A 15,129-nucleotide genomic window follows, 5' to 3' on the forward strand; every position below is an offset into this window, starting at 1 on the left:
TGGGATAGTGAAACTGAGGACGATCAAAATCTGACAGAACCACAACATGAAACACAAAGAAATATCATCACATGTTCACCAGTTGATTCAAAGAAGGATGATAATAGCTCAGACAATGAAAGTAGTCAAGAGTCGAATAATGACAGCGGTAATGAACATAAGTCTAGTCCATGGGGATTCGAATCCCAAGATAATCTGGGGGAGACAGGAATTATGAATGAGGGGGAATTAAGGTCTGATGAAGAGTCAACTTCGCGAGTTTACACAGACAGTCAAGAATTCTGACTACATGGTAAATTAACTAATTATTTTAGAGACAAATAAAATAATACTTTATTTACAATTCTGAATAATTGTGATTTTAGTTTGGCATTTATTAAAAATTATGATCTCACAAAACATACATATATTCTGTTATTAGTTTTTAAAATAAATTTTTGTGTACGATTAATTCAATGTTTGTTTCATGCGAGTACTACAGGTACATGTGGAGTGGATTTATTGCCCTCCTATGCCGGGTAATTTGCTTCCAGTACCAAGCAACATTTTGTACAATGTAGTAAATCAAACATTATTACCTAAATGATATATTTACGACTGGTATGAAATAGGATCAGAAATTATCTTTTAACTTCATTAGTAAAATTTGAAACTGCAGTTATTGAAGAGTTAGTAATAGATGAGAAAACTACTGCAATTTTTAAAGAAAATTTTAACTAATTGTGTTTTCAAAAGCGCCTGTTGACCCAACCATACCATTAAACAAATGGTTGTAATATTACTTGGAACTTGCAGTTTTACATGTTCTCTAATAAAGTGAACCGTGTAGCGGGCTATATAAAATAACGATCATCCCCTCCCCCACCTTTACCCAAATGCCCTCCCTTCCTACTAGCTGATTGACCCGACCAATAAATGACGGGGGAAATAGTAAGCTAATTTTCCCCTGTTAAAATATCCACGTCTACATTTTTTAGTAAACACTTTTAAGATATGATCATGTACATACAGTACAGCTAATGATAAACAAATTCACTTAAATATTTTTACATATATTTATAAAAGTAAATCAAATGAATAATGCTCAACATTTCTCTCATGATAATTCGTTTCTAGATCACAATATGGATAAAATTCTACTATTAATGTATAATGCTTAAATTTTGTCCAGCCACCTTTGCACTAGATGATGGGCTATGGCTCCCTTGGGGGGAACAAATATCTCATTGGGATTGTTATTCTTTAGTACCCGGAGATTTGGGTTTCTGTTGATTCTATCCACAGCCTCTTGAACCTAAAATAAACAAATTATTACACAACATCTGGAAAGTAGTAAGAAGTTTGTTAAATATGTTTTTTTTTACACTAAAATATGATAAACTGCTAGACAATGTATTTAAAGTAAAAAGCTGTATAGTTTATTGGTCATGTGATAGTTCTTTATTCATATTGTTGATAGAAACACAACTTATTTTTTTTCTAATTTATTCATGAAATACAATAGTTTCACTAATTTAATGTATCATCAAGGTTTAAAAAAATAAAAAAATATGTTGTTGGGGGGGGGGGGGGGGGAAATGAAATTAAGAGAAATGAAAACATTTTTTCAATTTATCTCTCATCCTTGGTGAAAAAAACTAAAATAATGTGTGGGAGGGGGGATAATATAAATAAAATAAAGAGTTTACAATTTTACCCCTTCCTTGCTTGAAAAAAAAAACAGGAGGAGAAAAAATATAAAAATTTGTAGCAGGGGAAAAAAAAATAATTATTGTGCAGAATATACACCCCTGAAAAAAATATGTGAAATTGGTGCCACAAGCAAGGTTTTTACAAAATATGTATATCCTATAAGGGCTGGGGGAAATGTATTTTGATTGAAAACTAGCTAACCTGGTCTCTCGTGAACCATCTGGCATCTTCCAATTCTACTTTGCATGGATCTGGCGTCTGACCTGGAAGCGCTTCAGCCTGTAAAAAAGAACTATGAACGACAGTAGACCAATGTTGCTAAGTTAAGGAGTGAAACCTGTAAACATAAGAGTATTGTTCATAGGTTAACATAAATAAAGATTGTTGTTGTTTAACAAGGTATTTTTTCTCAGAGAGAGAGAGAGGGGGACAATGGACTGTTTATTGCACTATTATCTAAAGTTTTATGATATCGTTTTCTTATTTGTTGTATTAACAACATTGGGGTCTACTGATGAATTTTAATTGGTTGGTTATTCAAATTTAAAAGTTTCAACCACTAATTTTTATCTACAGTAGGGGTAATTTTATGTCATTATTTGGGATGTACATCAATTTTTCGGCCATTGTCTTATCCCTTTAGACCCCTGATTTTTTCTACATTGTAGTAAATCAAAGATTGTTAGCTGATGGATTTACGACTGGTGTAAAATAGTATAAAAAAATTATACCTTTTAACTTTAAAATTATTATTTGTATTAAATAACACACAAAACATTGTTAAAGATATTTACCCTGCATCCGATCATAAGGCTGCCAGCCGGGAATGGCCAATGTTGAGAACCATAATATGTAACCTAAGATAGGTAAATTCTATAATCGTTTGGAAAAGCTAGAAAACCTGTCAGTTACATAGGAACTTTTGCTTCAATTTGTTTTCTTTCAAACATGGGGATTGGTGAAATTAAAAACAGTCTAGTCTAGGTTAGTAAGATTTTGGAGACGTTTTTTTTTGCAAGACCTCTCCAAACCGGCGGCCAAATAGTGTTGGGCTAGTTTGTGCTGACTACCATTAATTAAATTTTTTTTTAAAGAACCCAACTAATAAAAAGTCTATATACCTAATAAGCCTGTGTTGAGCGTAATGAACGGGCGGACGGAGAGAAAAACTTTTTTGCCCTGGTCATTCACGTCTAACAATACTAGATTAACATGGCTAAGCTGAGGATAATTATCCTCATTTTAGATAAACTAAAATATTGTTTTCTACAATATCTTTGTGTGTTTTAAATATTCCAAGATTTTTATTTGGTAACTTTGTTTGTGAAACAATGAAAATTTTATTTGATACCCTGATTTTTTGTAGAATTATTTAATTAAACCAGGAATCAAACTTATTTTTTCATCAATAAAAGATATGGAAAACATTTGGCTAAATTTATATTCTGTCTTGGGGAAATTTATTATTTCAAGCATAAAAGGGGGAGTAGAGATAATGTGAGATAGTTATATGATCTTTCTTGTTAAAGGGTCACATTAGTAATTTGAAACATAGGAGGGGTATTATTCATACAAAATAGCTAACAAAATAGATTTTTTGCCTATAAAAACAACAATTTGTGTGTCTTTGGTATTTCTCAATTTTAGTTCTTTATTTGTTTTGCCAAAAACGTCAGACATTAAAAACAAGATGTTTTCTGGGGTTTGTATGTTCTTTTCATTCTAAAAAGGTGCAAGTTTTTATGTAAATTTATCTGGTTTTACTTTGCTTTTCTTTAATTTGAAGCACACAAAATATACATAAATATTTGTGTTTGCATGTATAGCATCTGATTAAAGTATTAAAGAGACAAATACATTAGGTACAATAAAATATTATCAACTATAAAAAATAAATTGCTAAAATGTATTAACACTTACTTTAGAGAATACGCATATGTTTTTAATTTCAAACACTAATCCCCTCCTCCTACAACTATTGAGTCCCCAACCCCATTAATTTGACCGTTTTGTAATAAGCTATAAAACTCATGGTTTCCATATCCTAGACAATAATCAATGAAAATTTTGTTGCATTATTATTTATTGAAAGATTAAAATAATAATAACAACAGTTAAAATATGCAGTAGTTTGTTAATTAGGTACTATCTTCTACACTAGCACCTACACCCCTAGAGGCCTCTAAGGGTACTTGAGGAGGGGAGAGTCGAATTTGATAACCCATTGTGTTAATTAAGATTTTAAAAAAAAAGTTTTAAAAAAATATTTTTTTGGGGGAAGAAAGGCATCCCCCCCTCCTTTTTATTTTAAAAAAATGTAAAAAAAAATTTTGGGGGGAGTAATTATTTTATATGGGCGATTTCTCTTGGGAGGTTGGTGGTACTCTCCCCCAAAATTGTCCCAGGACATATGTCCTGTTGAGGAGAACTCAATTGGTTCAGTGGTTAGTGAGATCCTTCGGTACAAACAAACAGACAGAGAGACAAACACACATCCTGTTACTTGATTATGAGGATATTTATGAAGTTATCAAAAATTGGTAACCCTGATATGTCCCTGATATGACTATTTAATAATATTAGTCGTCAGTTTGAAATTATCTCATGGAGAATAGACACAGTTGGTGTGATTGTGAATATACAATGTCTTCATAATTTAAGGTATTTTTTAACTTATCATATCTATTAATGCTAAATATCATTTTTAAAAGCGAATTTTTTTATAATTAGGGTAGGTCCGTCTTTCCGTTACAGTTAGCTGTTTTTGTTAATTTAAACTTTTCTTGACAACAAAATTTTTAATGTTAAAATTTTTTGAATACTAATTTCTATTACAACAAGGTATAGTATTATATGCAAAGCATCTCTATAATAAAGTCATCAAACGTCAGTATGTCCTTAAACAGTAACATGTATTTGATCAGTTTTAATACAAATTTACATTTTAAAGTTAGTATGTTTTTCAATCTATTTTTTTAAAAATACACTATTCTAAGGCAAGAAGATACATTTCGATTTTAGCAATCATTTTCAATTCATTTAGTCTTTAGGTAAAGTGAATCAAGCCAATATAGCTTGGTCAGTTTACATACAATTTGGATAGATATATGCATTAATATTCAGTTCTGACACTCTACAAGTGTTAATGTTCGTTTTCCATTACAGAGCTTCTCTTTTATGGGTGTTGTCTTCCTTGTTTTCATTTAACTTTAATATTAGAGATCATTTTTAAATTGTTTTGTTTATGGAATTTTATCAACTTAATTAAAGTCTATTATATCACAATTTTATATTACTAGTTGCCTCGCCCCTAGATTCTATTGGAGGGTAAAGGGGGGTCAGGAAAATAGCCTAAAACCAACCAAACACATATGCTTCCCTGAAAGTACAATTAATTCGGACTTTATTTTACATTATAAACTTGTTTAGATATTTTAATATTAAATCAATATTTTTTACAGACTCTGGATCAAGCTACAAAACAAAATAAGCCTCAGCCAGCACCCTCAGACCGCACCCTCAGACAGCACCCTCAGACACCAACCTTAGACAACACCCTCAGACAGCACCCTCAGACAGCACCCTCAGCCAGCAACATCAGCCAACAACCTCAGACAGCAACCTCAGACATCAAACTCAGCCAGCAACAGCAGCCAACAACCTCAGCCAGCATCCTCAGCCAGCACCCTCAGCCAGCACCCTCAGCCAGCACCCTCAGACAGCAAACTCAGCCAACAACCTCAGACAGCACCCTCAGCCAGCAACTGCAGCCAGCACCCTCAGACATCACCCTCAGCTAGCACCCTCAGCTAGCACCCTCAGCTAGCACCCTCAGCTAGCACCCTCAGCTAGCACCCTCAGCCAGCCCCTCAGACAGCACCCTCAGCTAGCACCCTCAGCTAGCACCCTCAGCTAGCACCCTCAGCTAGCACCCTCAGCTAGCACCCTCAGCCAGCCCCTCAGACAGCACCCTCAGCTAGCAACCTCAGACAGTACCCTCAGACTGCAACCTAACTTTATCTAACCGTCTTTCAGCAGCAGTTACCCCCATATTGACTATAAACCACATACAGATGACTTAAGGCGTGTCTATCAACCACTAAACAAATATATAAAAGAAATATAGTGAGCAACTAAAGAAAATGTATTATAGACAAAATTATCAAAGTGAAAAAAAGATTACAAAAGATTAACAAAAATAATTTTGTCAAACAAAGATAATTGATTATTATGTCATTTTTAAACCTACAATTGTATTAGAAATAAAGATTTTAATATAAAGTTTAATATAATATGTTTTATTATAGTTAGAGATATATTTTTTTTAGAATAGGGTATAAAGGTATATTGAGAGATGTTTTGTCTTCTATTTGTTTGTCAAGGAAGCTTTATATTAGTCGACGTCATTGAATATGGGAGTACTTTTTGAATAAAAATATTTTTGGGATGGGGGCTATCCCACAGAAGCAAAACCCCTCAATGCTAGGGACGCCACAACCGCAGTATTTTCCGTTTTACCTTCTCTTTTCTGTCTATTTTGACTTCTTCCCCACATTAATGTTTCCCTTCTTATGGCTACCCTAATTTTTTTTACCCTTCCCTTTTTTTATATACATTGCTATTCTCCTTTACCCATTTTACTGTTAAACTCTTTTTGTACTGCCTCTTTTTAAGGGATAAAATAAAAGATTTTAAAAATATATTTTAATTTGAAGTGATAAAGCTATTAGAAATTTATCTTTTACAAATCTTATTTTTTAATTACTAAAAAGGTTATATTTAACCCTGTTCTGGGTAATGACAAAGTTACTTTGATTAATTATTATTTTAAAATTTGTAACCTAATCTTCATCCAATTTTAATATGGCAAAATCGTATCTTCGACAGATAAGGCTAATTATAGCTTGGGGAATTTAAATTTTCATGATACGACAAATTTACTTACACTTATACTAATTTCTGAACCTTTTCCATACTATAGAAACATCTGGACATACGGAATTCGTATGGCTAAAGTCTTATTTTAGTGTGGAGAAGCTTCAGAATTAATTTTCTAATATACCAGGGTGGGACAATCATTTTATACAGGGTGAGTCAGAAAAAACTGAGTTTTTCGATTTTCTGATACAACCAGTAGGAATATAGAAAAAACAGTTATAGGTTCTTGTTCTCTATAGAAATATACATTAAACTTAGAAAAGGTGTTTTTAAATATCTCTGAAAACAACGGCGCTTTTTAGAGCATAAAGATTTAAAAAAGTGTGTGTGATGACTTTTTCGGCCATTATTTTGTACTTTTTAGGTAGATTTATGAATAATAAAAAATGTCTACCATTCTAAAAAGATAAACAAACAAATTTTTTAATTATTAAAATTTGTATTCAACAGATTGTAAATATTTAACATCTTAAAAATACAATTTATTTAAATTAAATTATCACATTATAAATTGAACGTTTTGTTGTAATCTATTGTTAAGATTTAATACTCCATGACCGGAAAACCAGCTCATGACCGGAAATATTTCATCTTGTTACCTAAATTCCTACCCCTCCCCCTGAATTTCCTCTATATTTGGTGCAAGACTGGATTTAATCTCCAAAATCTCCGCCCCCTTTTGACAAATTATACTTGTGTGTTATAATCCATCATAATAACTTTATTTAAATAGGGTAGGGTTTCTAAAAGGCATTTTTATTTTAAAAATTCACACCTTGATAAATTTTTTATCTAAAGAGATTTTTTTGTCAAATAAAAAGATTTTTTTTCTTTTTACTATAAGCTACGTTATTATAGAAGATTCTTTTAAACCACATGCATCACAATCAAGAAATATGAAAAAATGACAAATTGCAGTATTCTAAAAATGCTTTTGTGAGGAGCTAAAAAGCATTTCACCTTTAAAACTCATTAAAGTACTTTTCTAAGACCTTTTTCTAAAAAAATATTAAAATTTTAAGATTTTTTTATACAAAATAGATGAGTTATTTTAATTTTTCTTGATCAACATTTTTCACACAAGGCATTTTTTGACACCATACACCTATCATAGAGGCCGCATTTTTAGAGATAATGAAAAACACCTTTTACAAGTTTGATGTGCTTTTGTACAGAGAATACACTAGTCGACGGAAGAAAAAAGCAGTTTTTTGAAACAGGCTCTCTGAGATTATTACAGATTCTGATATATACATATATAGACTAATGAAAAATGCAAAAAACGAAATCAAAAGCGTTCCTTCTTGGGAGAAAATCCGGGAAAAAGATTTTAGCTATTTTTAACCTAAAATTTACATTGGCAAGCCTGCATAGAAATATACAGACATTTTAAACATGGTAGAAAAATGCTACCATACCATTGGAAAGCCTATAACCTCTAGTTTCCATATTGGTATATAACGTTTTTGTACTATTATTATTTTTTGAGCTATCTTCTGAAGTATACACAAGTTTAATAAATGCAGTTTTTTCTTGAATTTTAAGTTTGACACTTGTTACACAAACCTTTTAAAAATTATATTGCTTAGCACCTTGGTGTTATATAATTATTTTATATAGGTATATATATATAATTTGGGTGCATTCAATTTTAGCTTAATTAAGAATAGTCTTTGAAATGTGTGTGGTTTGACATTGTAGTAAGAGCCAAGGAAGGAGGGGGGGGGGGGGGAGTTTATACACTTATAGGCAATGAAATTCAGTATAAAATTTTGCTCTGGATGTTTTTGGGTTTGTTGTTATAGTTATTTACATGATTCTCTTTGTAAGATCTCTTATATGATTAAATCTACCAGTAAAAATATTTGAAATTGAATTTTGGTACTATCCTTCTAGGGGCTAGTGGGGTAAAACAGCTCCAAAACACTAACATCTAAGGTCTGAACTTATTTTTAGAAATATCAAGCTCATTTTTTTGTGCATATTTGAGCTAAGTAGCCACTAAATATTTCATTTTGGCACTTTCCTTCTAGGGGCTAGCAGTTTATAACAGCCCCCAAAACACTAAAATTATAAGTTATGAGCCTATTTTTAAAGATATCAAGATGATTTTTTTTATTTAAAATTTATTCACATAATTAACCCTTAACGGTCGGGGGTGGGGGGGCGTTGAACGCCCCCCCATCCAGTTTTTTCTATCTCATTTTCTGTGTGTGAAAGATAAAGAGCCCAAACTTCTTGACTTTTTAAGTGTGGGTATGACACATAACTGAGAGTTGGAATTTTTTGAATATCTTCATCCTGGCGGGCACAGGATGCCAGCAAACCTGGCAGGGTCATCAAGGTAAAGAAAAAAATATTTTTTTGACTTAAACAAAGCATTTTATCTTGCCAAAATACTAAAATATCCTCTAGTAGTACATCCTCATATTAAATACAGGTGTTCAAGTCAATTTCAGGTTCCAGGTATGATCCTGCAGGTCCTGATCCTCCAGGTCTCCAGAAATCTTTAAAAGGCTCCTGTGGCCGCAATTTTTGACTTAGAGACTTAAAATTTTAAACTTAAGCTTTTCTTACATGTCTACATAATGTATTAAAATTTTATAAAGATCCGCCGCCGTTTTTCCGCCGACCGCCGACTGCGGCGGCTGGCAGCTGCCAAGTACAGCTGCGGCACCTGAAACATATGTTTTGATATTTCAAATAATAATTTACATAAAAATAAACATTTTCTGCAAAAAAAAATTTTTTCTAGCTTCAAAAATAAAAAAAATTCAGCCGTTTGAAATTTTTAAGTAAAAAAGGACCTAAAAACAAAGGTTGTCAAATAAAAGGGTGAAGGGAGCGAAGGAAATTCATCATAACACAGGGGACTTGCACAGCCCTCTAGCTCTAATAGGAACTGAGATAATAAGGGGGGGCATTGAACGCCCCCCCCCCAACTGATTAAGGTGCTGCAAGGGGAACGACTGTTAAGGGTTAAGATACATAGCCACTAATCTTTCTAGGGGCTAGTGTGGTGAAACTGCCCTCAAAACTACTAAAACTTTAAGTTCTGGGCCTTTTAAAAAAAATATTGGGCTGATTTTGTTAAATAACTGGACTAAATAATCATTCATTAAAGTTCAACATGATATCTTTGAAAATAAGCTCAGAACTCCTAATATTTGTATTTGGAGAATGTTTAACCCCACTAGACTCTAAAAATAAAGTGCCAAATTGAAATCTGTAATAGCTACTTAGTTCAATTATGTGAAAAATGTTTACATTAGAAATATTAGCTTGATATCTTTTAAAATAATCTCATAGCTTATAATTTTAGTGTTTTATTGGCTTTTTACCCCACAAGCCCCTAGAAGGAAAGTGCCAAAAATAAAATTTTTAAAGTTTTACAGGTAGATCCAATCATATAAGAATTTAGATTAAAAACAAGCCCAAAAACATCCAGAGCAAAATTTTATACTGAATTTCATTGCCAAAAAGTGTATAAACTCCCCCCCCCCCTCCTTCCTTGGTTCTTACTACAAACTATACACATTTCAAAGACTATTTTTAATTAACCCATTAGTGCCAAGCGCCACTTTTATGGGCCGATCGAGCTGTAAGTTTCAGGGAAGCTTTATAATGGTCAAAACGGAATTCGTATTTTTTTGTTTTGCTCTAGTGGCGTGCACAGGAAAGTTGCAAAAAAACCCGGTTCGGCTTGGCCATAAATACCAACCAGGCATTAACACCCGTTTTTGGTGCTTTCCCCCAGTTTTAAAACCCGGTTGACCTGTATAAACCCGGTTATTTTGACCAAAACTCAAAAATGTAATTTTTGAATGCCAAAAGTGAGATGAACACTTTTTAGAACTTTGATACGATCCGTAATTGAAAACTACACAACCTCATGTTGACTTTACTATAAAAACAAAAAAGTTAGATGGGGTATTTTGAATTGTCATGATTTTCAAACTTTGTTGATCTATACCGGCAAACGGAAGTAAGCAAAACTGCCTGCTCCAGGGGGAAATGAAAGCCAGGGTAGTAGAGGGGGGATTCATACTGAGAATGATGCAATTATGAAGCCGGAAACCGGTTTTTTTTACATTTTCTGGCACCGGGTTTTAAAACCCGGTTCGGCACTAATGGGTTAAGCTAAATTTGAATGCACCCAAAATATATAAATAATAAATATACCTATATAAAATAATTATATAACTCCTAGGTGCTAAGCAATACAATTTTTAAAAAGTTTGTGTAACAAGTATCAAACTTAAAATACATGAAAAAACTGCATTTTTAAAACTTGTGTATACTTCAGAGGATAGCTCAAAAAATAATAATAGTACAAAAACGTTATATACCAATATGGAAACTAGAGGTTATAGGCTTTCCAATGGTATGCGTAGCATTTTTCTACCACTTCTAGGTGCTGAGCAATGACATGTTTAAAATGTCTGTATATTTCTATGCAGGCTTGCCAATGTGAATTTTAGGTTAAAAATAGCTAAAATCTTTTTCCCGGATTTTCTCCCAAGAAGGAACGCTTTTGATTTCGTTTTTTGCATTTTTCATTAGTCTATATATGTATATATCAGAATCTGTAATAATCTCAGAGAGCCTGTTTCAAAAAACTGCTTTTTCCTTCCGGCGACTAGTGAATAAGGATATATAATTATTTTTTCTGTATTCCTTCTGGTTGTTTCTGAAAATCGAAAAACTCAGTTTTTTCTGACTCACCTTGTATGTCCTAAAAACATACAAATGACAAGACAGCATTGATTTTTACATACTTTTTTTGGAATTGGTTGAAAAAGTGAAAACTAGATGCATTTCTTTAAAAGACATAAAACAAGGATGATAACATCCATAAAAGCGAAGCACTGAAACGGTAGGACAAACGGACATTAACACTTGTATAGTGTCAGAAATGAATAATCGGAATATAAATGTATAAGAGTCCAAGCAAAATTGTAAGTAAATTTGTTAAAAAAAACTGCTTGATACAGGATAATATTTATGAACATATTTACATTTTTAGGACTTGATTATAGAGTTGTTTCGCTTATTATATTATGCTTTATTGTCCCAGGAAACAATTTACCAAAAATCAGATCGATCGGATAAATAGATCACATAAAAATGTGTTGTTAAAAAAGAAGAAAAATCAAAATGTCTATAATGGACGTACGGGCATTCTGGTAATGATTATAGAGTTGCTACGTTTTCTAAATTATACCTTACTACTACAGGAATCACCGTGCAAAGTTTGAAATCGATAGGACAATTCTAACATGCCCAAATTAACGAAAAAAACTATCCGTCACGAACGGACCGACCCTAATTATAGAAAAGCTTCGCTTTTAAAAATTTGAAAAATATGTTCAATAAATTCTACCTTATCAACCTGAATGCCAACTTCCTCAGCCGCCTCCCTGCGGACACAATCCTCTAAAGATTCGCCAACATCAAGAAATCCGGCAATACAAGAATACATTCCTGGGGGGTAGCGGGGCTGCCGGATTAACATGAGCTGGTCGGTTGAAGGATCACAGATGCTTACGATTCCAACTGGTGAGGTCTGAGGGTAGTACACTATTTTGATATTTTTTATCACAATTTTATGGGGTAATTTATTTGACTGTGAGTGCTTGAAGTGTTGGTTTATAGTTATTAAATCATGGAAAGAAAACGAAGTAGAGGGTTTCGTCGTATTTTTACTGTAGCTTTTGATTGGTTATTTTAATGTTAGGTTAGGTATGATTGTCTTGCAGGGTTGGAGCCACCCGCTGGGGTTAGAAATAGGAGAAAAGCGACCATGAAAATACCACGAAACCCGCTACTTCGTTTTCTTTCCATGATTCGAAAATTTATACTCTGATTATGACGGGTTTACAGGGAAAAAAAATTAAATATATTTAAGCTTAACATCATCATCTTAAAACTTCAGAAAATAAATTGATACTATAAAAATTAAATAAAACAAGGATGATTAAAAAAGTGTAAAAATAATGATAAAATAAAATTCCTGATGTACACTTTGAACATGCTCCTTGGCTGGCGGATAAGGTTTTGACTGAAATTAAAAACTTGATCAAGTCCGTGGTTTAAAACACTTAAATAAATGTTATTAGACATAACCAACGCATTTGATGTTTAGACTTACTTGAATTTTACATTAGACTGTAGATTGTACTGGTGCCCAAAGTTGATAAACTTATCTTTGTAATTAAATCAAAATCTTTTGGTGATCTTGATGAATTTCAAATGGGTGGTTCTCAACTAGCAGTGTCCAAAACTTTTCAATCAGTCATTTTAGTCTGCAGAGTGTGGGCTCTTGTTTCCATAATTGTGTGTATATGTTCATTTAACCTCCATTGTCTTATCCATCAATATAATCAGAGAAAAGTTCTATACCTCTCCCATCAAAAACAAAAATATTAATTTTTACCTAATGGGCTCCCGCATTTAGAACAGAAGTTGAGCGTTTTTTTCCACTGCAGCAAAGACCAGCCTTTGCTTAGCGTATGTGCTGTGCTAACGTCAACGAGAAAAAGTCCTGCTCTGAGGTCAGTAAACCTGGCGCTTTTTTCTACTTCTATTTCAGCTGCTTTATCTTGGTGATTATCTACAAAAACAGACAAAATGGAAGAAAATAATATAAGGTTACATATATAAAGGAATATTTTGGCAGATTTTTCCCCATGAAATAAAAAAAATTAAATAACAAGGGAGTCTTATTCTTTAATGATTGTGGTTTTTCTGTCAAACGAACGGTCGCTAAAATAACATTTCATGAATATTAAAATATTCATTAATTTTATAGCTATAATTTACCTATACTTATGGCAAATTGAGGTTTCCCACTTGCATCCAGACCAAGAAGGGCTGCAGAATCATTTTCTATTTTGTCTGATATCACCTTCAATGTAGTTCATATTAAAGATGAACTAATAGATTTTAAGTCTCTCTAAGCCACTAATAGGTAATAAAATATGAGTATTAATATAATGTCAATTAAGATTTCACCTTTAATTCATTGCTGTCAATCCACTTGGGTTGGAAATTTATTCCTTTCTTCTCTAACAAAGGTTTTCCCTAAATAAAAGATACTTTATTTTGTATATAGATATTAAATAAATTAAATGTGAGATAATTTTTTTGTGAATTTATGTGTTTAATATTCATTCAAAAATCTTACTTTAACATAAAGTAGATAGTTGCCAGTTTTGCTAAAGACTTGTTCACAATATGCTTGGTCTTCTTTCAGCTTTTGTATTTCTCTCACCCTAGCTACATAAGACAAACTTCGTGTGGCAGGCATAATTAATTTTTTACCAAGATGTAGTGAATTGAACATTTTAAAGCTTATCATAGTTTTAAATATCTTAAGCTGAAATATTATAGTATGAAATTAGAATTAAAAGATAATACAGGATGTTGTTTGCAAATAATAATAATTAGATAATTGTCTGCTGTAAGTAAACAATTTTTTTGTTTTGAATTTGGTAGCAGACAACTTACACAATTGTCATGTGTTGCAGGGTTAACAACTTTAAAAAAAATAGTCCATAAAAACGTTAACAAAAATATATTTGTAAACATGCTATTGCAATATATATTTCATATAGTTAATGAATTTAAAGCAAGATTTGATCTAAATTAGAAGAAGTAAATATAAATGAACAAAGTGTCAAAATAAAAAAATATAATTGAAGAAAATGTTGCATCTCTGAAATGTCAAGTGAAAAGTGAGGTAGCAAGAAAATGACGCAGTTTCTTTTCTAGTCGTTATCAAACAAAGACGACTTTTAGCCTTTAAATTATTAAAATTAGAAATTGACAAATTTCGTATTTGATCCTCAAATATTCATTTTCAATTGAATGCAATAAAAGTTTGACGAGGTTTATTTTTTTTTATTTTTGTAAAAACTGTTTTGAATAGCGATAATTCCATTTTTTTATAACAAAGGTTTACTTTAAAAAGTACCTTTTTATGTTTTTAAGTTGTTAAAAGTAAAGTAAAAAATATTTATTTTTTTCATTTATAAAAACAACTGAATATGATGATAAAAAATAGTAGATTTTTTACATTTTAATAAGTCTTATCATAAAAGGTCCCAACTGAACTCCTGGACTGGAGGCCCAGAGCTAGACTTGAATAAGGTTGAAATACACATTTGGCTAGACTTTAAAATCCCTGAAGTAGGTAGAGAAAGTACCCGAGCCATTCTATCATCCTTCCCCTTCTCAACACTTTCCCCTAAGAAACAGGGACACCAAAATAAATCTTTTCGACGCAATAAAAAAATCTGCAAAGCAAAAAATTTGCAGAGTCGAAAAAAATTGCAAAAATGAATTTCCGTTACCAAAAATGGAATGGCATTTATATGGCATTGAGCTGTTAAGTAAAGAAAATTACAATAAAATCTTTAAACCTAAAATTTATAACTTAATCACCAAATACCTGCTTAATAAAATTCATATAATTTAATATTTTCAGATGATTATCAA

General features: G+C 32.0%; 2 protein-coding genes across 2 annotated transcripts in view; one reads left to right on the plus strand and one right to left on the minus strand.

The window, feature by feature from the left end:
• roh (reduction of Rh1) overlaps positions 1-15,129 on the plus strand; it is a 41,306-nt gene that overhangs the window by 7,655 nt on the left and 18,522 nt on the right. The window lies entirely within an intron of this gene.
• Positions 1,037-14,071, minus strand: LOC145317514 (NAD(P)H pyrophosphatase NUDT13, mitochondrial-like). Its single transcript, XM_080158624.1, has 9 exons — positions 13,817-14,071; positions 13,645-13,713; positions 13,453-13,537; positions 13,067-13,243; positions 12,644-12,691; positions 12,014-12,210; positions 2,487-2,549; positions 1,894-1,971; positions 1,037-1,294 (listed from the first exon to the last, which is right to left on the minus strand). The coding sequence occupies exons 1-9, from the start codon at positions 13,988-13,990 to the stop codon at positions 1,157-1,159; spliced, it is 1,029 nt and encodes a 342-aa protein (XP_080014750.1). The 5' UTR covers positions 13,991-14,071; the 3' UTR covers positions 1,037-1,156.

Source organism: Acartia tonsa, chromosome 4 (assembly GCF_053477335.1).
Source record: "Acartia tonsa isolate MP-2025a chromosome 4, ASM5347733v1, whole genome shotgun sequence".
Taxonomy (NCBI): Eukaryota; Metazoa; Arthropoda; class Copepoda; order Calanoida; family Acartiidae; genus Acartia; species Acartia tonsa.

Bases quoted from the DNA above. Each gene is read 5' to 3' on its own strand.
- LOC145317514 (XM_080158624.1), bottom strand. From the start codon at position 13,990: ATGATAAGCTTTAAAATGTTCAATTCACTACATCTTGGTAAAAAATTA. The intron at 13,538-13,644 runs GTGAAATCTTAA...ACTACATTGAAG, and splicing joins TTGACAGCAATGAATTAAAG to GTGATATCAGACAAAATAGA. The intron at 1,295-1,893 runs GTTAGCTAGTTT...TGTTTATTTTAG, and splicing joins GATGGTTCACGAGAGACCAG to GTTCAAGAGGCTGTGGATAG.